At 33.6% G+C, this 25,541-nt stretch overlaps 1 protein-coding gene across 3 annotated transcripts in view; it reads right to left on the bottom strand.

Annotated features, from left to right (window-relative positions):
- Positions 1-443: 443 nt before the first annotated feature.
- The window catches only part of LOC143054111 (uncharacterized), a 30,643-nt gene continuing 5,545 nt past the window's right edge, over positions 444-25,541 (bottom strand). Inside the window, exons 1-4 of one of the 3 annotated variants that reach the window (XM_076227014.1) lie at positions 17,064-17,082; positions 8,368-8,439; positions 6,037-6,504; positions 444-1,519 (exon numbers count right to left, since the gene is read on the bottom strand). In XM_076227014.1, coding sequence (XP_076083129.1) covers positions 744-1,519; positions 6,037-6,504; positions 8,368-8,413 — 1,290 coding nt within the window. In that variant the 5' untranslated portion in view covers positions 8,414-8,439; positions 17,064-17,082 and the 3' untranslated portion in view covers positions 444-743. Of the gene's footprint in view, positions 1,520-6,036; positions 6,505-8,367; positions 8,440-16,512; positions 16,637-17,063; positions 17,083-25,541 lie in introns of those variants that run through there. The other 2 variants (XM_076227012.1, XM_076227013.1) reach the window with 2 other exon arrangements.

The raw sequence follows: 25,541 nt of genomic DNA, 5'->3' as shown, positions 1-25,541 counted from the left end.
AAATATAAAAGACGAAACAGTAGTTAACGGGGTGTTTTGATGGTTTTAATTCTGTCCTTGGAACACAGAAGTGAATAACAAATGACTGAAAATATAGTATATGGTGGGGAATCCAATATTAAAAATTTAGTACACACAGTACATTCAATACATTTGTATGTGTTAGTGTTTAAAGTGTTAATAGTGCTCCATAGATGCATCTGCTAATTCACGCTAAGAAAGCCTACAAACAATTAGACTGCCTAATTTTATAGAAAAAAAATAAGCACAATGAAACCCGTGAAATCATTGGCGGATCCAGAAGTTATTCCGGGAATCGGAAGCTCCTTCCAAAATGACTGGATCCGCGCTTGAAATATATCACAGGTGATGCATGATTAAAGGGTGGAGCTGTATATTTAATAAATGCAAGAACTCTTGAAAAAATGAAAAGGAAAAAAAGATACACAATAATGTTTATTTATATGGATATTATATGTTGTCACATTGACGAATGATTAAACTATTCTGTGTTCCATGGTGCTGTCATGTGCACATAATAACAAGCCGCTTTTAATTAAGATAGATACACTATGCATATAGAAGAAAAGTCTATAAATACGAATACGAACACAATAACTCAGAGTTACAAATTTAAGAACCATAGATCTGTTCGAATACCCCGACATGTTGACACGTCCTGTAAGGGAGTATTAAAGGTCGACTTTCGTTACTTTTCCAGCAAACATCGGTTCTTGGTAAATTTATTCAAGTGACTGTTTATACTCTTTCAAGACTTGTTCGCGCATTTCTCGAAATGTAAAGTCGGAATTAGGAAAAAACTCTTCAATTGTTGAGTTTTCGCTGATGTAATCAAAATACGGCCAGTGAGTGGTATCACCTGCGTCGTAGTTGTAACACTGAATGGTTGCGCAGTAATCATTGCTGGTATTTTTGAGCTTGTGTGTTTGGTACCAGTTCCGATTTATCCACGTGACATCACCTTCACGCGCATCAAACTCTTTCATTGGTTTTGCATGCGGTGAAGATACGTGTTTGTTGTAATTCATGATGTGGATTGAGCCGTAAAGAACTCTTATCACAGCATTGGCGTTGCCATGGTTATGAATTGGACTATAATGACCCTTAGGCCATATTTCCAGTACATACGGGATCCCCGGAGATTTTCCCAGACTTTGACCAAGAGTGACTCGAAGATATGTCTCCTTTATATCGTTCCCTCCGAATTCATCTGCCTTGTCTTTGAGCCTTTTGTTTAAAAGACAATTCTTTGTTTCTATGCTGTATCGTATGGCATCTGACAGCAGGACTCCTGTGACCTCCTCCGGATAATTTAATTGACATCCTTTAATATTTTCATACAATTCCCTGCAAGCTGGCGGAAGACTAGCTGAGAAAATATAATCTGATCCGTCAAGGAAGAAAAGATTGACCTTAGAACTGTCGAGAACCAATGGAGAAACATTTGAAATAAGTGGATTCTTGTCAAACTCGACCATTTCCTCTGTAACAGTAACACCTGAAACAAAGTAAAGTATACATAAGGAGATGTTGTATGGATCACACTATCCACCACAGACAAAATGGCGAAGAGATATATTATGTGTTTCATAATTTATTAGAAATCACAAGAGGTCACCTCTATCTGCATGATATGAAAACATGTCCCGAGGTAATCTTCATCAAATAGGAATAGGGATAAACATAAGCTGATATACATTACTATGTTGATGTTTTCAACTTAGAGTGGTTGTATTGCAGCAAATATTTATCAAAAAACTCATCTCGCATGATTATACTAATAGCTGCAGAACTGCAACTCTTAAAGTTATTTTGATTTTCTTTTTACATGTCCATACAAATCAGAAAAATGTAAAAAGCACTAACATAATTGTACTAACAGCTCCATAGATAGATATCTACTATAGGGTTATTCGTGTTATCCCATCTCCTTGACAACTGCACCTAACATGCCTATTGTGAGTCGGGTGCGATTTTCTTATTTCTCAGAGAATCGTTTCGGCGAAGAATGAAAAAAGTGATTAACCTGCACCAAATAATTATCAAATGTGTAAAACAAGATTACAATTTTAAAAAGTAATTCCTAAGTCTCAGTACGGGAAATTTATTATCAGTTTAATACAATATCATACAATGTAACACATTTCTAATGTTTGTCCATAAATATATAACAGGGTATACATTTTTGATGTCTTAGGTACGTGCTCAATCCTTCTAAACAAATAATAACATGACGATTACCTTGATTGTGTGGATTTACAGTTTCTTCAGAAATTAACATTCATGACACATATAAAATATATAATAAAATGTACGATCCCCATAGTTCAGGTGTTCATCCTATTTTTCATATTAAATGTAGTATTAAAATAACCATATTTTGATATGAGCGTCACTGATGAGTCTTTTGTAGACGAAACGCGCGACTGGCGTATTACATCACTGTATGGGTCGATGCCACTGCTGGTGGACGTTTCGTCCCCGAGTGCACCAATAGCTCAGTAGTCAGCACTTCGGTGTTGACATGAATATCAATTATATAGTCATTTTAATAAATTTCCTTTTGACAAAACTTTAAATTTTTCGAAAAACTAAGGATTTTCTAATCCCAGGAATAGATTACCTTAGTCGTATTTGGCACAAATATTTGGAATTTCATTTCCCAATGCTCTTCAACTTTGTACTTGTTAACTATTTTTATATGAGCGTCACTGATGAGTCTTATGTAGACGAAACGCGCGTAATTTAGTGCTTGTATATAATTTAATAAATATATTTCTCTTATGCATTGTTATGGTTATGGTATGTTATCTATTTCTCGCATTAAGAGATTTGTATTTGAAATCTGTGTAAGATTTGTTATCTTTTGAAAGCGTTAATATTTTGTTTACAAGAAAACCCCTATGTAATTAAATTTGTTTGATGCATTAAAAAAATGTTGCTTAATATCTGTTTGAAAGTTCTTTTGAACCGTAATTATCAACGTGTGAGACCTTCAATGATTGTTGATAGTTATCAAAGGTACCAGGATTATAATTTAGTACGCCAGACGCGCGTTTCGTCTACATAAGACTCATCAGTGACGCTCAAATCAAAAATATTTATAAACCCAAACAAGTACAAAGTTAAAGAGCATTGAGGATCCAAAATTCCAAATAGTTGTGCCAAATACGGCTAAGGTAATCTATGCCTGGGATAAGAAAATCCTTAGTTTTTCAAAAAGTTCAAAGTTTTGTATACAGGAAATTTATAAAAATGACCACATTATTGATATTCATGTCAACACCGAAGTGTTGACTACTGGGCTGGTGATACCCTCGGGGACGAAACGTCCACCAGCAGTGGCATCGACCCAGTGGTGTAAATAGTTATCAAAGGTACCAGGATTATAATTTAGTACGCCAGACGCGCGTTTCGTCTACATAAGACTCATCAGTGACGCTCAAATCAAAAATATTTATAAACCCAAACAAGTACAAAGTTAAAGAGCATTGAGGATCCAAAATTCCAAATAGTTGTGCCAAATACGGCTAAGGTAATCTATGCCTGGGATAAGAAAATCCTTAGTTTTTCAAAAAGTTCAAAGTTTTGTATACAGGAAATTTATAAAAATGACCACATTATTGATATTCATGTCAACACCGAAGTGTTGACTACTGGGCTGGTGATACCCTCGGGGACGAAACGTCCACCAGCAGTGGCATCGACCCAGTGGTGTAAATAGTTATCAAAGGTACCAGGATTATAATTTAGTACGCCAGACGCGCGTTTCGTCTACATAAGACTCATCAGTGACGCTCAAATCAAAAATATTTATAAACCCAAACAAGTACAAAGTTAAAGAGCATTGAGGATCCAAAATTCCAAATAGTTGTGCCAAATACGGCTAAGGTAATCTATGCCTGGGATAAGAAAATCCTTAGTTTTTCAAAAAGTTCAAAGTTTTGTATACAGGAAATTTATAAAAATGACCACATTATTGATATTCATGTCAACACCGAAGTGTTGACTACTGGGCTGGTGATACCCTCGGGGACGAAACGTCCACCAGCAGTGGCATCGACCCAGTGGTGTAAATAGTTATCAAAGGTACCAGGATTATAATTTAGTACGCCAGACGCGCGTTTCGTCTACATAAGACTCATCAGTGACGCTCAAATCAAAAATATTTATAAACCCAAACAAGTACAAAGTTAAAGAGCATTGAGGATCCAAAATTCCAAATAGTTGTGCCAAATACGGCTAAGGTAATCTATGCCTGGGATAAGAAAATCCTTAGTTTTTCAAAAAGTTCAAAGTTTTGTATACAGGAAATTTATAAAAATGACCACATTATTGATATTCATGTCAACACCGAAGTGTTGACTACTGGGCTGGTGATACCCTCGGGGACGAAACGTCCACCAGCAGTGGCATCGACCCAGTGGTGTAAATAGTTATCAAAGGTACCAGGATTATAATTTAGTACGCCAGACGCGCGTTTCGTCTACATAAGACTCATCAGTGACGCTCAAATCAAAAATATTTATAAACCCAAACAAGTACAAAGTTAAAGAGCATTGAGGATCCAAAATTCCAAATAGTTGTGCCAAATACGGCTAAGGTAATCTATGCCTGGGATAAGAAAATCCTTAGTTTTTCAAAAAGTTCAAAGTTTTGTATACAGGAAATTTATAAAAATGACCACATTATTGATATTCATGTCAACACCGAAGTGTTGACTACTGGGCTGGTGATACCCTCGGGGACGAAACGTCCACCAGCAGTGGCATCGACCCAGTGGTGTAAATAGTTATCAAAGGTACCAGGATTATAATTTAGTACGCCAGACGCGCGTTTCGTCTACATAAGACTCATCAGTGACGCTCAAATCAAAAATATTTATAAACCCAAACAAGTACAAAGTTAAAGAGCATTGAGGATCCAAAATTCCAAATAGTTGTGCCAAATACGGCTAAGGTAATCTATGCCTGGGATAAGAAAATCCTTAGTTTTTCAAAAAGTTCAAAGTTTTGTATACAGGAAATTTATAAAAATGACCACATTATTGATATTCATGTCAACACCGAAGTGTTGACTACTGGGCTGGTGATACCCTCGGGGACGAAACGTCCACCAGCAGTGGCATCGACCCAGTGGTGTAAATAGTTATCAAAGGTACCAGGATTATAATTTAGTACGCCAGACGCGCGTTTCGTCTACATAAGACTCATCAGTGACGCTCAAATCAAAAATATTTATAAACCCAAACAAGTACAAAGTTAAAGAGCATTGAGGATCCAAAATTCCAAATAGTTGTGCCAAATACGGCTAAGGTAATCTATGCCTGGGATAAGAAAATCCTTAGTTTTTCAAAAAGTTCAAAGTTTTGTATACAGGAAATTTATAAAAATGACCACATTATTGATATTCATGTCAACACCGAAGTGTTGACTACTGGGCTGGTGATACCCTCGGGGACGAAACGTCCACCAGCAGTGGCATCGACCCAGTGGTGTAAATAGTTATCAAAGGTACCAGGATTATAATTTAGTACGCCAGACGCGCGTTTCGTCTACATAAGACTCATCAGTGACGCTCAAATCAAAAATATTTATAAACCCAAACAAGTACAAAGTTAAAGAGCATTGAGGATCCAAAATTCCAAATAGTTGTGCCAAATACGGCTAAGGTAATCTATGCCTGGGATAAGAAAATCCTTAGTTTTTCAAAAAGTTCAAAGTTTTGTATACAGGAAATTTATAAAAATGACCACATTATTGATATTCATGTCAACACCGAAGTGTTGACTACTGGGCTGGTGATACCCTCGGGGACGAAACGTCCACCAGCAGTGGCATCGACCCAGTGGTGTAAATAGTTATCAAAGGTACCAGGACATTGGTATTAAATTGTATTAATGTCTATTGAATTCCACAATTAACTGCAAGTAAATAATATGAAATCTCGAAAATATATATATATATATACCAATAACTGCTCTTGTAATTCATATTCCTTTGCTTTCCTACTTACCTTTTGAATTGACGGACATTGCTTCATACTTTCTGATGAACTTCTTTTCTGCTGCATTAAAGTAAGGATACAATTCTTTCCTTATTTCTTCCTTTTCCTTTTCTGAAGCTGCATTTTTGAGAAAGTCGTGAGTTAAAATGGTGGTTTCCTCCATTCGGTACCCCTTTCCATACTTCAGAACGAGGTTGTCTCGGTCATAACTGTACCAATATGAGATCTTGCCTTTTTCAATGCCACTTTCTTTTTCGTGGATCAAAGAAAGTTCCTTTCTTTCTTCTCCTATTCTCTGAACGAACATGGCATGGTCTTTTTCAATATGAATTGAAAGTCCATAATGCCCCTTTTCGTTTTCCACTGAGATAATGAAAGGGACCTCGGTGTCTTTGTTGAAAACTAATGTCCCTTGTCCGTTCACCGGAAACTGCCTTTCCCATGTTGGCATGTCATTCTCTCTCCGGGCTTGTTTAACTGTAATGTCAGTTAAATATAAAAACGATTACTACACATCTGATCAGTTTTAAATAATCAAATAAAATCAAAATCAAATATTTTATTTTCGTATAAACTTTACAGTTTGTGACCAAAATATATTAACACAACACACATATATACATACATATCAAACATACACAATAAAAACAGCATCAAAATTTATAACAACAAACACTTACATTTCATTTTTATGCAAACTTTAAGATTTTTGGTCGATATCAAATTCACTTTATGTGCGTATTTTGATCCAATATTAATCTAGACAACTCTGCCGTTTGGATTACTCGTTTTTGTTATTTTATTCTATTCAGTAAACACTTTTTTTCTTCAGTCTTCGGAATATTTAATTACTACGCATGTTATGCCTAGATCACACATTCATGGATTGACGCTGGATTTGCTACAGATATGATCCGGTATCATTCGTGGCAAACTGTATTGAATCGCAGATTTCCGTATTATATCCGTAGTCATACGTAACTAGTACTGGTATATCCGCGATATTTTTCGAACATGCGCAAAATTTGACCACGGACCAAACAACCGTACTATATCCTTACTAAACAGTATAAGAACGTATTGGTCCGTTTTAGTCCCTATCAGAACTGTTTTAGTCCGTACTTATTCGTAGGCCCGAAGGATATCTTCGATTAGTCCAGGAGTATTATGTACTAGTACGGTTACACCACATACTTGTTGAGAAGACAATACGATTTGTTACGAATTTTTTAAGATTACAATTTTTACGAATTTGTCACGGCAATTTTTTTATTACTATTACGTTTCAATACGAATAGCTAGCGATCAGCTAGAGTTTTCAAAGTCTTTTTCGGTTTACTACGTTACAGCATAGAGATGGTGTACTCGGGACTGGCTTCTTCGTGGCCAGTATGACATGTATGAGGCCCTCATAGCTGAACTTTTTGCGGAAAACCCAGCTCCATTTATGAACTTTGTAAGAATAGACCCAAATATGTATCAATAACTACATGTCATAGGTCCCAGGATTACGAAGAACACTACCTGGTACAGACAGACCAATAAATCATTTAATAAAACAAAACAAAATAAATCATCTGTTCACTTTTCTACTTTACTCTCGGTAGATACATCAAAACCCATAGTCACACCGTTGTGTATCCGTATCAGATCCGTATCACACTACAGAAACTTCATTATCGGGATCACCGGGATCATTCGTGATATTTAGTTTAAACATATTTATTTATAGTGGATTGGGAAACAAGTTTTGCAACTTATATCAATCCCTTTCCACTTTGCGGGTGCGAGTGCTGCCTTGTAACGGCATTAGCCTGCTCTTTTTTCGAAATCTACAAGGGTGTCTTTAACGTGCAAGAGATATGGCTCTCTTTTAACACGGGTCAGCCATTTATCGTCCCCTTCCGACGGACTATCATCGTTTCCTCAAGACCATACTCGCAAATGGTGTCAAGGGAGAGCCGAAAATTCAAATCCGTAGTGGTGAGGTGATCCGTGCATGTGTGAGATAGGCATTAATAGCATGTAGGTTTGATGATGGTTGTTACTAGTATTTTAATTATCAATAATATTAAAGATACACACTTAGTGCTTCCTTATTGCTAAATGGATTGGAAGATGTATTTTCATGCGTTTTTGCGTACGTAGTTAACTGCAATCGGGTTCAGATTTTGTTTTATAGAAGCGTTCTGTGAAACAAATATTACTTGACAATGGTAAATCTTGATTCCTTCTAAAACATTAAAAACATTGTTTTGAGATATTTGTTCATGCAAATTAAATGCTCTACATTTGTTTTTATGCAAACACAAAACAACTAAGTTTTTATCTATATTCTACCTTGTTTGACATTTTCATTAGCTGGTCGTTGTCTCTTCGATGACATTTCTGAAGAGTCTCAATACTATAAAGCTGCAATACAAAAGGAATGCAAAAGTAAAAATTATGAAATGAATTCATGGCATTTAAAAAAAATCGATTATTTTCCTTTGTAATCCACTATTCATGTCAAATAACCCCCGAAGTTATTGTATAAAAACTGAAACTCCAAGGAAAATTCAAAAATGTCAAACATATGGGTACATCAGTGAACACTGTGTTATAATCTTTATCAGTATGAAAACAAACAAATATATATGTAACAAAGAAGCACTATACTAGACTAAAATACAAAAAAAATTCCATAGCACAATAAGATGGTTAACAATGTCGATACCCATTATCTATATTTCAACATCATCGTGTATTATTTGTGAAGTTGATACGGAATATTTATCAACAAGGTCTTGGTACCTTCCGATGAAATCTTTTAGAAAAAGGACGAGACGTTCTTTGACATACCTCTGGTTCATGCGTTTCCCTCAGTTTTAGATTGTAACCCGGATTTGTTTTTTTCTATCGATTTATGAGTTTTGAACAGCGGTATACTACTGTTGCCTTTATTTATTCATAAACTTTCTGCTCAGACACTGGTGTCTGAAAAGGAGCTGCAAGCTCCCGATTATCGAATAAGTTGGGAATGTATATCCCATAAGCAGGTAAAGTTGGTAGAAATGTACATTGCTACTTGAGTGAGGGAAATTGATTTTTTTCAAAACTAAAATTGTCTCGTTTGTGATATATTCTGGTACAGAGATGACCATGGACGTCAAATTCGAGCTATAAGTCTATAAACTAGGTGGAGGAAGCCGTGTCTGTTTTTTCTTTAATTTCTAGTGTTGAGGGTTATATCAATGGAACTCAATCAGAAAACTTAGGATTGTTAATAGAAAGAACATCAGCAATATATCTGAATGTGAAATGTGGCATGTTTTATCTTCTTGTTTTGACAAGTGTCTGTAGGACTCCAGTTCATTTGAAAATAAGAAAAGGTCGACAAGGAGAGGCGCACAGTTCGTTCCCATCGGAATGCGGACCATTTGTTGAAAAAGTCTACCTCTAAATTCAACAAACATGTTGTCAATAAGAAACTCTAGCATACCGATCACTCGTTCCTCTGTGTAGCATTTTTTACCTTTTTGTTCACTATTAAAAAAATATGCCGAATGGTTTTCCAAAGCATTAAATTTGTAGCGTATTCGATCATTTTTATATTGAAAAAGCATTGTTTATTATTTCTTTTCCAATTTCACATGGGAAATGGTGGTATCCAATACAAACGAGGTAAGTCCTCCGATTTGTTGTTTAATGCAATGTTCATTGAAGTAATGAAGGACTTATGATTCGCCAACATCTCATCCTTGTGAAATGATATGTCTTTTTTATGTGGGATTACCTGAGTGCTGATTTATTCCAAATTCTTTTACAAGACACTCGAAGTTGTAGGATTTACATACAAAGACAATATCATTTGATGCTTTGTCCGCAGGAACAACAACATACTTATCATGAAGAGATGATAGACATTTTATAGCCCCTTTGTCTCTGAAAACGAACTTTGGACGATCATTCACACAGTTTTTCAACTTATGAATGCGACGTTTTATCAGGGCGTGATTGTTTTAAACCACGCATGGTTATGCTTTTGAAATGATATGCTAACAATGAGAATACGTTATCTAATACTTTATATAGACTTGTGTTACAACTTCACCAAGGTTAAACCCACTCATTTTAAACGGGCTATATACATAAAATTCATTCTTAATGAATGTGTCCTTATTTTATATGGATTGATACCTATGAATAGAGAAATTGTTGATCAGTTTATACAACAATGGTTTTCTGTAATTATCAATTCTTCAAGAGCAGAATGCTATGGTAAATCTAAAAATATATCTGAATTAGAACCGTAACAGTATCTAGTACGATTGGGAAATACTGATAGATTGTGTATGGCTAAATTTAGATGTTCAAATCTTAAATTCTTAATTGGAACGGGAAGATGGAAAAATAATTTTAAAGAAAATAAAGGATTTGTCATCTATATAATCAAAATATTGACGACGAATATCATAAGGTCTTTAGGATTATACGGCTAACAGTTTATGAGTTATAAAAAGCTTTACGACAAACTTATATCATAAAGGTAGATAACTCCATTAAAATTTCATCGGAAAGCTTCGATCGAAATCGACCAATATGATCAGTTGATTATTTTTTCTTTTTTTTTTTTTCTTTGGCCTAATTTGTTACTTCGCTGTTTGGTTGTTTCTCAATATGTCGCTTATATATTTTGTATCTGATATCGAACAGTTAATACGCTGTTGAAACTGACACCACTGAACCGATTAAATTTCTATGTATGAGTTATTTCCCCAAACACTGTGTTTCTTGTTATTTCTAAAACGTCACAACCGTACAAAATTTCGACAAATTTATCTTACCACATTACTAGTTATATCATAAGTGACAGAGACATAGGGTATTTTAATTTGAGGTCCTTGAACCACTAAAAGTAAAATTCAAGGTCAAAGATCAAGATCATGTTCTAAATTTTAATTTTTGCTTGTTACTTCTTATCAGAAGCCATATAAGATATCGACAAAGTATTTTTACTGAATTGTTACATGTGGCATGTCGCTACACATCAATTTTGGTTGAAAGGGTACGTTGACATAAAATGGGAGTTTTGACCCCTCTGATATTTAAAACTAGCTGTATGGTGACATAACTCACTAACCATACATAGTAGATACATAGGGTCTTCTGATTAGGGGTTTGTACTTTATGACCTTCAATATATAAGTCAAGGTAATAGGTCAATTTGACGTTCTAGAGTCGATCTTTGCTTTAACTTTATAATTGTAAATAATAGAGCCAGGGGACTTATTGCATTAGATTGTAAGCCATATGACCTTGAAATAGACAACATAAAATGATATTGTGTGAACCGGAAGTAGATATGTTTGTACTTATTTAATGTACACGTATATACAACCATATAATTTTTTAATCGGTGTCAATTAAACTATCATGCTTTACCGGAAGTGACATTTTTTCAAATCTATAAGATAGATAGTTTTCTTGTAAAGTAAATATTAGTACATATACATGAAATTTAATATATATCAATTTTAAACATATGCAGTCAATAAATAGAGATTTATACATGGCCTTTTCCATATCGGCCCGGGTATCATCCCGAGACACCCATATCTGCCCGAGACGGAGATATGGAAAAGGCCATGTATTAATCACTTCATCATATACTTCCGATATGTATGGCAAATAAACAGTTGAATTTTGGGACAAATAATTACACCCAATGAATAATATACTACTGAAAGCTATTTTAGAAAGTTTGTTAAGAACACGAACCCATTGAAACAAGGAAAAGGGTCCGTTAAACCTTCATAGGGATACATCCAATTTTACTATTTGAAACCCTTGGTAACACAGCGTCCTTGCAAGTAGCAACCCTCTATCAAGAAAATAGGAAAGGAAACCCGAGCCCTATACTTCTACTACAGCTGGAAAGTCGCTTACCTGAAATGGAACGTTCACAATGGAAAAATTGAAATCATCGCTTTTTCGTAAAGTTAAAATATGCATGAAATATTTACCACAAACAACAACAAATCTCTTATAATAACCCAGTTTTCCAAAGGAAGAATCTAGTTATTAAAATATGTATATACAAAAGACAGATTTTGTGTATCGTTTATCAAATTCTGATAATTTTATGTTGTTATATCAACAGAATTCGTGTTTTTGACGATTTTTCTTTATGTTATTTGGGAGTTACGGTCTATGACTGACGAAAAATGATACTTTTGGCATGTACTTATGTACTTCCATTTATTACGAAAGCGTATTAGGGTCATCCTATGTTATTTATGTTTTTCAAAATTGTCGACTTTAATCTTGAAATTGTCAACTTTAATCTTGCAATTTCCAACTTTAATCTTGGAATTATCAATTTTAATTTGGTTGGAGGGGTTAACTTCGATTTTTTTGGTCTGCTATGTTTGTCTAAAACAATGTACCCATTTTATATAATATTAACTTATATATGGTACCTATATTTATATATTAACCCGCCAAGACATTTCCAGGCTTATGGAGGTAGAACGTCATTGTTAGAAAAAATATAAAGTTAACATGATAAATATCGAGATTCAATGAAATACGTATTTGTGAAGAAGAGATAAACACTTTCCTTGGCTTCTTTTTGCGGACGCCGAACTATACATTATACATAAGTTTTGAAGAAGTTTTACTTTATCGTTTGAAATGAAAAATATTTGAATCTGCATTTTAAATTGATACACAAAAAAAATCAAAATTCTATGCTCTATAGATTTTATTTCATAAATGGAGTCTGAAATATATCCATAACAAATGCACCGTATCAAATGCATATATGAGAACACCAAGACTTATAAACTGTTACGCGTCGCATACTTTGTTTAGAGACATGCATGGTAAATCTAAATTAAAAGACAAATTTAAAAAAGAAATTCTTAAAGCTTACTTTGACAAATTTTAAACTAACATCGTTTCAACAAGTTTAAATTACATGTTCTAAAATAGAGCTAAGAATTGTTTGTATTGTAATGAATTTAATTCTTTGAAATTTTATTCAAATACGCTATTGAACATTACTAAGAGCCAATAAATACAATAATTTTGTATTTTATAAATTAGTGTCTTCAATAAATAAAAGTCGTCATAGAACAGTCTCATTTTCATATACCGGTATTCGAAATGACTCGTTTCATTGCTATTACAACAAATATGTCATAATAACAGTGTACGTATAGGAGCCAGAGACAAAAAAGGGTCCAAAACTATGCCCCTCCCATTTTAAGACTAAAATTGAAACTAAAAAATGAAAATGAAAGAGAAAAATCACTAAATTTTAGATTATTACGCTACATAGAAAATAGTTTTTTTTTCTTGTCACTTTCAGAAGTCCCCCCCCCCCCCTTTCCACACACAAACTTTTTTTCAAACTTATCCATTCTTTTAAATGACCTATTTCTATACGAAGGTATACAAAGACAGACGTGCCGCCGGAATAATCTCAGCTACAGCGGAGGGGGCATTAATTTTTAAGCTTGTCCGTCTGTACGTCCGTACGTATTCATGGGAAAATTTACAACTTGGAAGTTTCCGCAATTTAACTTTATTTTGCCTCAAACAAATGCTATGAAACTTATACACAATGCTAATTACCACCAAACTGAGATCAAGTTTAAATTTGGATGGCATCACTTTCACCGTTCAAGCCCATTTATAAATGGAAAACATGTTAAATTTGTCGTCTACGCGCTCTAACTTTATTTGCCTCAACCAAATGTTATGAAAGTTACATACAATGCTTATTACCACTTCAACAATGATCAAACCCCATACCACATAGCAAATCATATAAAACCCCGATGTCATTATATGAAAAAGAGGACTGCTTCAAATGCCATCAGCACCACTGAACCAAAATGTACATAATATGCTACATATGCGGATAATTAGCATGCTCCAGAGAGGTATACAGCCGGTAAAAACATAAATTAAAGCTGGTACTCCAGGAATTTATTCGCATGGGAGTATTTTCACCTAATTTTCACCTAATTTGACAAAAAGCTTTTTTTTTATCTTTATTATACACAAAATTTCTGCAGCCTGTTGTACTCGTCGTTTAATTGCTATTTTAGGAGGGAAATGATAATTTTATTTGGAAATGTTGTTTTTTAGTGCAAATCTTTTTTAATGTTACTACCAGAAAGTTTTCTTGTGAATTTTTAACTTATAGTGTCTTTGCTAAAACTGAACCAACATTGAAAGATCAAGTTTTCAGTGTTTACTTAGAAGGTAATATTTTGACACTAGATTTCCCACTGACAGCAATGAAAAAATCCGAAAACCCTGGGTAAAATTGATATCCAGGAACATTGCAAAACATTTTTACCAGTTTCAAAGACGGTTTCGGGTTAAAGAAATAACAGAAATAAATTGATAAATAATCATTTAACAGTTGAAATTTTATATTACTATATATAGTATGTCAAAACTATGTAAGCATCCTCTACAATGAAAGAAAATTTGTCTTTTCGGACACAATGCGAAATGCTTAATTTCTTACAGCATAAAACTCTCAATGTGTTCCCTGTGTGGATAAAAAAAAACACGCTACGATCTCCATTCTTCGCCTCGCCTGCTCTAATTTTACACCTGACAATAATTCTCATTCACTACACCGAACAGTGGACGACATATTTTTTGTGTTGTATAAATGAGGATGGTGCACATTCTGTATTTGTCTGTCCAAAGTCAGGAGCCTGTAATTCGGTTGTTGTCGTTTTTTGCTGTATATCAAAGTTGTTTTCTCGTCTGAATTGTTTTACATTTGTCATTTCGGGGCCTTTTATAGCTGACTATGTGATATGGGTTTTACTCATTGGTGAAGGCCGTACGGTGACCTATAGTTGTTAATTTCTGAGTCATTTTAGTCTCTTGTGGAGCGTTATCTCATTGGCAATCATACCACATCGTCTTACTTTTATATTATGAAAGATTCTCAAGTCATGAAAAGGAGAAGAAAAGAAAAAACCAATCGAATAAGGTTTGAAGTGACACTCGATATCTCTCTCTCCCGGAGTAAAAGTGATAACAAGAAATGTTTCACTTGTCTGACATAATGTCGGCACATATCCTTTGAAACGTGTTATAATGTTTGTCTGTGCATAACTATATTATTAATCTACGGTATATTTTATCAGATCAATTGATCAGATTAAGACAATATATGTTGTGTTTGGATTGCAACTGCAATAAAAACAGGATTATCTTTCTTGATTTGCGAGTTTTGAATTCTGAATTCTGAATGATCCTTCCCGGCTTTCGTAAATATAAATATTAACGAACACCTATTTAAAAATTATAACGAAAAAGTCAAACAATAGTATTTAGTAATTGTTAAGAAAACACATTAAATGTTCACAGAGCCATAATAATAAGAAGTTTGAATATTCTCCGAGGGTTACCAGAGGATGAACCGAAATTAGTTTTTTTGGAAACTTCTCTTTTCAAATACTATGGCGGAAAATCGATTTTCAACTTTGTATATACATGCGCAGTCTTGCAGACAATATATTTGCTCTGATCGTAACGAAGTGACGGAATGGCTATGACCTGTCATTTAGTTAAAAGTGTTAGCCCATGTGTTTTCAGAGACATTTTAAATAACAATTTAGCACAAGCATTCGAAACAAAATGTATTTTAAGAAATTATAAATTTAACACTACATTAATATGTATGATGATGTAACTATAGGATGAGATAGCCGGACAAACCATGATCTCTTTATGAAGCTAGTACCCCCCAAAAAGTCAAACTACTTGCCATTTTCAGAATATTTGAACAATAACGAAATAATGTGGCCTTCCACACCTCCATTGTGTGTATGAACATCCTACAAATATTAAAGCTGTATCTCCAAACTGTACAATCAATCTTAATCTGGACAAACGAACGAACGAATGGACGGATAGGGGATGAGTTCAAAAATTCAGTGCTGATCAATAACGGTACATAGTTTTTTAGATAAGCAAATAAATTAGAACGCAATAATAATATGTTAATGTCACAATACAAAATGAAATGAATGTCGTCATCTAGGACTCCACACTTTTTACATAATCTTTGTGCTCTTGGAATGTTTCTATAGCTTCCCAACTCAATGCCTAGGGAATGATCACTAAGTCTAAATTTTGATAGTAACTGCCTTTGCATAAAATTATTGCATTTTAAACATTCCTCAGACTGACAGTTAGTTTTTAATTTTCCATAAAGATAACGTTTGGATGAGGAATCCTATTTTGAAAGTTTATTTAACGTAGTTTTTCATATTCCTCTGAAACACACTTTTTAATATTACATTTTAACACGTTTTTTTTTTATTGTTTAAAAGGTACATGTACATTGATATTAGAGAAACTTTCTGGGTTTATTTTCATATCTTTAAAAATGATATCTGCAAATGAGTACCTTAGTAAGCAAAACGATGTTATAAATATTGATCAAAAAGTATGCTTGCTTACCTTTCTATGCTTCGACGAAGCAGTTAAAATAACATTCAACTTCAGTCGCGCACTCTTACATAAAGACAGCAGGACATACTTCAATATTAACTAACTTATTGCATATCTGCATCCGTATATTTTAATCAACACGGAAATCTTAAGTGATTAAGTTATTATTAGATTTTAAATATGGACAGCTCAATGTTAACAGACCAAAATAGAAGGTTATTTTTTTTAACATTCCTTTTAGAAGAAATTATGTCAAAAACGATACAGATATTCCAAACAAACAAAAAATTGGGAACTCATCGTGTATATTATATTAGGTCGGATCTTAAAGCTTTTTTTTTTGTAAATTTTATATATTTAAACTGACATGTGATAATCGTCTAATTGACAATAAGTCCACCTTATTTTTTTGGCATGTTCGAGACACAGGAAAGAGCAAGTCAGGAAAAAAACCAAAAGACAATGAAATAGAAGATAACGTATTGATATTTTACATGAATCCGAACGTGGCAGTTCACTCGACTCCAATCTTAATTGATAAGGATTGTCAGTTTTCCTACCGTAGGTCAGTGGGTCTCTTTCGGGCATTTCTACTTCCTCCGCCAATAACAACTGACCGCAACAAAAATAGCACATTTGTGCTGACAGTGGCGTTAAACACCGATCAACCAATCAATCTCTTTCCAGAAATCACGTTTGTTTTGTAGGAAATAACTCTTTGATATATAATTGGACTGATTTCTGATTTGTGTTTTATTCTAGAGACAGTGACAATTCGACTCGAATTTCAACGTTAAAAAAAATAATAAAATTAAATTATCAGTGTAAAAAGAACAATGTGTAATTAAGGAGAAAGTATATGGCAAGGACACCATTGTGGACCAGTAAATCAATAAATAAAGAGAATATGATATAGCTATTAAATTACACCTTTCGGATGTTTACAAGATATTATTTAGTAAGATATCAATATTTTTATTTTTTATGCAAATTAACACTCATTGTCAGCCTGGTGTCCATGTACTTTACTATATTGTTATATATATAAAACATGAAAAACATGTACTTTTAAATTTTCCGTTGTATGAAGATCTAAGACATGCTCTTTTTATTGATATATCGTGTCATAATGATATGTTTTTAAACTTGTCTAATGAAGAAAAATTTATATATATGTTTAAAAATACCAATATTTGTAATATTGTTGCCAAAACCTGCAATAACATTTCAACAAGGAGAAACAGTATTTTATATCATTAAAAATTCTTAGGAATGATAACTGAATTAGTGTGATATTTTTCATGTTATTAGATAGATTAGTTGTGGTTTCACTTTGCAATTTTCCAACCAAAATGCAGATTTAATATTTTGTTTTAAAATTAGAATGAATAATAGGATAATTACTGTGGATTCCTTAATATTCGTTGGATACGAATTTTCGTGGAATTCGTGGGTACAGGGAAACCACGAATTTAAATTACATACTTTCTAAAGGCTTGAATGAAAACTTTGCCAAAACTACGAAATTAAATATCCACAAAGATGCAAGTTTTCCTCAATCCACGAAAATTGATACCCACGAAAATAAATGAATTCACAGTATCTTAATTTGGAATTTGTCAGATATGTTCTTTATGCATGCATATACTCAGAAATCTACATAATCTACAACGGTTGGTTAACTTTATAAGGAGAAAATATTGGTTTGATTCTATATTAAATAAAAAATACTCTCAGGTTTTCATGTTGCACTCAGTATACGTCCAATATTTTTTAATACGTATTCGAGTTAAATAATGAACTCAGATCAAACTTATTCGTTCATAGTGTTAATTTACATTTTTTGATTGAGTTAAGCCTGCCAATTGATATTTTATCGTGTGTTTTTCTATGTTGTGATGTTATGCTATTGTTTCAGAAAAGGGAGAAGGTTTTGTACCATTAAAACGTTCATCCCGCTGCAAATGTTTGCACCTGTCCTAAGTCAGGAATCTGATGTACAGTAGTTGTCGTTTGTTTATGTAATTTATACGTGTTTCTCGTTTCTCGTTTTTTATATAGATTAGACCGTTGGTTTTCCCGTTTGAATGGTTTTACACTAGTAATTTTGTGGCCCTTTATAACTTGTTGTTCGGTGTGAGCCAAGGCTCCGTGTTGAAGGCCGTACATTGACCTATAATGGTTTACTTTTATAAATTGTTATTTGGATGGAGAGTTGTCTCATTGGCACTTGTGGCACCGTTAAAGTTCAAAATTCCTCTAAAGTCCACAACACCGTTAAAGTCCACAACAAATCTCCACTAAAGTCAACAAACTTTCCGCTAAAGTCCACAAAATGACCTCCGCTAATGTCCACAAGAAAACGCCGTTAAAGTCCTAAATAACAAGTTCCGCTAAAGTCCACAAAAAAGCACCGTTAAAGTCCAAACATTTTTTTTATTTATTATCACTCTATAATATAGATCTAAGAAAAAGCATAGAGCTTTGTTCTTGTAAAATATGTCTTATCAGCTTGAATTATATTTTTGATAAATGAAAAGATAATAGTACTCATTAGGTCGGTCCGTGTAACACTTATCAGTTCAAAATATTAAAAAGTTTTCAAATTTTTGATTTTTGAAAATTTTGATCAAAGTTTCAAAATATCAAAATTCCAAACATTTGAAAAATTTTCAAATTTTTGAAATGTTCACCAAATGGTTAAAATTTCAAAATTCTAAATTGCATTTTTATATTTGATAGTTTAGATATTTGACCAAACTTTGAAAGTATTAAACGTAACGTGCAGTTTTGATTATTTCGCTTTTAGAAAGTTTGATTTTTAAAATTTTTGATTAAAATATCAAAAATAGAAAAGGGGCGAATAGAGGGGTACATGTAAACTACTATAAACGGAATAAAAGCGAAACGAAACGAATACTTCAGAACTATTTGGATTTCCCAGCGGAAATTATGTATATTAGGAGTAACAGTGAATACTGATGAACTCGCAGTTAGCCAAATAGTATGTTAGGGTTGATACATTTTTTACATTCATACCATATACTAGTAAAAGTAAACCAAAAACATTAAGCCTGTATATGTATGTAATAGTTGCCGCTATACGTTAAGCGCTCATCTTTCCATTTGAAGGTCTCGACATTTTGAAATGGTAATTTGAAAACCATTTTTAAAGTCAACGTTAAGCATTGGATCAAGTTGAAGTGACCAATCGAGACCAATCGAAATCGGAAATATAAATATTGTCACTAAGGTGACACTATATTTTACTTTGATACCTCCACAAGGGGCTTCAATGATGGTACATTTTTAGGTGCAGATCCATGAATTTGAACATGTGGCCTGCCGGGGCTTTGTTAGAAAACGTTAGGATAGATGCTTGTAAAAGGGATATATACATTTATTATATATGTAGCTCCGTTACGGGTCGGTGGCTCCATAAATCCATCTCTGTTTTTAAATAGCGACTAAAAGGAAACGGAATATTTTTGCATCAATGGATAGTTTCGTATTTGTTATTTGCGCATCTTTTAAGTTATCGTATTGAGCAAAGTGCAAGTACGTCCAGTCAAAAAGGGGTGTGTAATGAGAGTGCCACGCTAGCTTTTCTGCGCGATAAATTTTTGCCGTTTTGGCCGTACACAAATGTTGCTGTCGAAAAACCAGGACATATAAACGCTGAATTTTAAGTTTAGCATTTACATGCGGAACGCTGTAACCGAATATTTGAAAGTCAAGTAAAATATATAAGAACCGAAACTATTGAAAGAATGTATAGTCGTACGATAACTTAAAACAGCATTAATAACAAATACGGAACTATCCCTTCATACAAAAAAAATTCCGTTTCCTTTTATTTGCTATTTGTAAACATTGGCGGATTTAGGATCCCTAATAGAGCTACACATATGATAAATGCATATACTTTTTACAAATATCAGTCCACACGTAGTATAAGAGAGTATATTGGCCTTATTGACAATATTTATATTTTCAATTCCAAAATAGATCACCAATTACCGTTGATAAAAACTTTCAAAAATTTCACTTTTCCAAATGTCGACACCTACATGTACAAATGATTAGATGGGGGCTTAATGTACAGCAGACACTATTAGATTATTATGCAGACTGAAAATAATGTTTATGGTATACGTTATATATGATATGAATGTATTCAGCTTTTACAAAACCATAACGATGAGTTGGATGTTAACGTTTACTTTATTTGACATTTTCAATCATATATCACTTTATTTGACCTTTTTTTTCAATTTGATTCGAGCGTCACTGGTGAGTCTTTTGTAGACTGGCGTCTGGTGCAAATACAAAATTTACATCCTGGTATCTATGATGAGATTATTTAGATACCTTACAACAGTTTCTTAGCTCCAAGCTACTTATATTTGATCTTTTTCTTAAATTCGTCATGTATAGAGGGTAGAAGTGTAAATTAGATATCAACAACCTCCCACAGTCACGGCTAGCGCAATGTTCATTGCGACACCAAGGATTCAGTATTCCTACCGTACCAATACTTTGAACTGAGGCCCTTTATAGCTTGCTGTTAGGTTTGGACAAAGGATCAGTGTTGAAGACCGTACTTTGATCTATAATGGTTTACTTTAACAAATTATGACTTGGATGGAGAGTTGTCTAATTGGCACTCATACCACATCTTCTTATATGTACAATATATGATCGTCGTGCAATCGATATAAAATGAAAACATTTTTAAAGCGTTAAAAATTGCATGCGTCCGAAGCGCTTTTCTATAACTTTCTTGATCAGTAATGATCCAAGGTGATTATTAGACGGCCAACATTAAAGAAGTAGTTGATAAAAGCTTAGAGGATGATCTTTCAAAATCTACATTCAATGATTTCATCTGTCGACATCATTGCATAAATTAAGATAAAGCGAAACAAAAAGTAATACACGTGTATATTGCTTAAAGTTCAGTAGAAATATATACATACTCAACCCTACCATACTATTTGGCTAACTGCGGGTTCATCAGTATTCACTGTTACTCATAAATGGCCGCTGGAAAAACCAAATAGTTCTGAAGTATTCGTTTCGTTTCGCTTTTATTCAGTTTCGTAGTTTACAGGTGCTCCTTTATTCGCCCCTTTTCTATTTTTGATATTTTAAAACTTTCAAAAAGCGAAATAATTAAAACTGCTCGTAGTTAAGTTTAGTACTTTTAAAGTTTGATCAAATATCAGAACTATCAAATATAAAAACGTAATTTTAAAATTTTTAAATTTTAACTATTTGGTGAAAATTTCAAAATTTCAAAATTTTTCAAATGTTTGAAATTTTGATATTTTAAAACTTTGATCAAGATTTCAAAAATCAAAAATTTGAAAACTGTTTAATATTTTAAATTGATAAGTGTTACACGGACCTAAGTATCTACTTTTTATCCCAATAAATTTGATTAGACAATATGGGTATTTGGATCGTACGCATACGGTCTGGACCGTATACATGTAAGTATACTCGAACGTATTACTATACTCGTTTGAAATGGATAAATGGAAGACTCGTATGAAGTTTTGAGCTGAAATTTTTACGAAATATATACTATATATTATCAATGTTTCTGTTCTTTTCTATATAATTTTATAGGTTACTATAGAACAGACTAGCGTTTTGTGAGTTTATACATATTAATCTTTGAGTAATTTTGCATGTGATTAAAAACCCTTTATTAAGTTAAACAACTAGTGTATGCATAATTTTGTATGCCCCATTTATGGGCATTATGTGTTCTGGCATGTGCGTCCGTTTTTCTGTTATACCGTTCGTTCGTCCGTTCGTTAAAGTTATTAACCAAGCAAGTCGGTATAATTATATGCTTTATTCTACACGGCTCGGGGGACCTTAATTAACCAGAACGACGTAGGACATCGGGTTAAAGGGTCATCCCGAACCGTGCAGGTTAAACCAAATATACCGATTTTATGGGCATTATGTTTTTCTGGTCTGTGCGTCGGTTCGTTCGTTCGTCCGTTCTTTTGTCTGTCCGTTTTTTCGTTCGTCTTTCCGTTCGTTTGTTGCGTAAACCCCTGAGGGTTTACGCAGTATATATTGGACGAGTGATGTAGTCTTTCGGAACACCGGATGTTATTCGGAAAACTTCTGTTCTTTCCATGACCACCTTTCAAATACATGCGCAATAGCTATGACCACTTTTCAAATGCATGCGCAATAGCTTACTAATCTGTTGAATATGCATTAGCATCTTAAGTTGCTATAGAGATATTTTACGTATGATCTGAAATTTATATAATACTTTCTTGCACACGATTACAAGCTGCTAATATTAACCTACATGCGTAGTATTTTAATTAGTCAAACGATGTATGTGCTAGATATGAGATAAGATTTCATGTAAACAATGCGCTTTATATTCTGAACGAGAATAATTAAAAATAAAATCTTTAGAAAGAGTTTTAGTAGCATTTTCTTTACGTAAAGTGAAGATGTACATGTTGTTTATACTGAAATTAAAGGGAAGTCTTTCTTGCATATGATTAAATTACAGTTTTTTTTTGTTGTTAAATGTTGCAACTTTTATAAAAAAAAAATGGTTATTAAAAATAAAATTAAATAGATATTAAAAATGAAAAAATAAAATATTTTGAACGAGAACAATTAAAAATAAAATCTTTAAAAAAAGTATTAGCACTTTTTGAAATTTTACGTCTAGGGTAGACCAAGGACATGGGAATCATAAATACGTGCCTCAAATAGGTGTAAAAACGAGGATTTTTCCAAAAAAAAAATCGTTTATTGAAAATAACGTTAAAATTAATTATGAAAGTTATATCCGTATCTATTTCATTAATATTGCAAATTTAAAGTTATTTTCTTTGTTTAAATATTGCAACATTATTTACTTTTTTTTTAAACAAGGAGGTCACATAATAACCTCTGAATCCTTTTCGTCATTAAAATGCGACTGATAAGTATAGATATTCAATATGAAAAGGGGGGAAATAACCGTGACTGAAATCTAAATCTAAAATTTGTTTTAAAAAAATACACATGTAAGAAATGATAAGTTCAAGCAATGAAACTACGAATTAAATGTGCCACTTTCATTACGACTGATAACCTAAAAATGAATCATGCATGCATTTTTAGCAGACTTAACCAGGTCGGCGATAAGATATCGAATATAAAAAAGAAGATATGGTTTGGTGTCAATGAGACAACTATCTAAAAGAAACCAAAATAACACAGAAGTACAAACTATGGGTCTCCGTACGGCCTTCAACAACAGACAAAGCACGTACCGCATAGTCGGCTATAAAAGGCCCCGAAAAGACAATGTAAAATAATCAGTCAAAAAAGAAAATTAACAAAGTCCGTATCATCGTATGCGTAACTTAGTTGCTCACCAGAGGAACGCTACGCAAGCATTTAAACCCGCGTTCCATAAGTCTGAAGTACGTCGAAAAGCAAAGGTATACGCTTGGTGAACGCTTTTCCTTCAGGAAAATTTTAATGGAACATAACAAATTTCATTCAGCTCAAGCGTTTGTCAAGCGTATACCTGTAAACTGCACGTACATAATATACACTCTGCACGAGCGTTGAAAACGCTACAGATAAGTTTGAGACACGTGAAGGGCACATTGCATACAAAAATACTCGTCGCCTTAAAGCTTTCATTTAGGAGAAGAAGTCCGATACGGGTGAAACTTCATCAAACCTACAGAAGATATTACACCCTCTCTAACCATGCAACATGGGACAAGACATAGAAGTACAGGAACTACTCCCATTAGTTTGAGCTGTACAAGATCTACAAAAATATCCCGCCTGCCTCAAAGGTGCATAGGATCGACCATGGTCCAACACTAATGACACAAGTATCAACCAGAGTTACAATGACGTGGTAGTAAGTCTTTAAAGGCCACCGAGCGGCCTCCAAAAATGAAAAAAACTCTATTTAGTCGGCTATTAAATGCCCCGACCATTAAGATTTAAAAACAAAAATCAAACAAAACTAAATAGCCTTATTGATAACAAAATAATTTACGAAAAAAACTTGACCGACATGAATTATGAACAACAACCACTGTACTACATGTTCCTGGCTTTAGAATGGACATTGGTACATAAACAATGTGGTGGCCATAAACCCAACCCTCCCTAATGAACCAAACAATAAGGACAACACATCGCAAGAAAAAAACTGTAAAATATCAGTTGCAATTCGCGTCCCTAAAAATATGGGTAAGGTGCACAATAATCACTTACATAAAAACAATAGACACAAATCACTGAAATAATCGCACTTACCGAAAGCTATTTCAAAGCTAGTGAACATGTAGACGAACCAGTGGGCATAGACGGACTGGTAAACATGTAAACAGACGGGCAAATGTGACAGACTTATTGACAAACATTCACATATAGACAGACCTGCAGTCGGGAATGTAGAAAGACTAGGAGAAACGCATAGGTACGCTTTACGCACACCCAATACACGTTTTAGGTCGTTGTGCACACGATACAGATATGATTGACAGGTTGAATGCATCAAATTTACTAGCGTATTGGTAGCGTGCATGATTTTTTTTACCACGGCCGACGTACGTCGGATCTATACGTTGATGTGTGAAGCCGGTATTACATTAGGTAAACAGGCAATGTCAGTTTCTAATTCTTATGCACAACAAAAGTAATATAAAACAATACATCTTTATTAAACAATTATCTAATATATATAAAATGCCAAACAAGCATTTGGGTTTACGATTGCATTTCTTTTTTTAAAGAAAGCAACTTGTTATAGTTATTGACCAAGCAAGTCGGTATATATGATTTATCCTACACGGATCGGGTGACCCTAATTAACCAGAGCGACGTTCAGACTTTTTCCTAAATAGGATTCTACCTTTCCCTACACAATCAATATAATCGATTTCAGAGGCCTGGTATGCCGATCGATTAAAGAAGTATATCTACAGTAATCACTTACTTGTCGATGAGATACTCCTCTACTAGAGAATTTCACA

This window comes from Mytilus galloprovincialis, chromosome 12, assembly GCF_965363235.1.
Source record: "Mytilus galloprovincialis chromosome 12, xbMytGall1.hap1.1, whole genome shotgun sequence".
In the NCBI taxonomy this organism is placed as follows: domain Eukaryota; kingdom Metazoa; phylum Mollusca; class Bivalvia; order Mytilida; family Mytilidae; genus Mytilus; species Mytilus galloprovincialis.
Note: the sequence above shows the minus strand (reverse complement) of the source record. Positions and strands in the feature narration are given on the sequence as shown.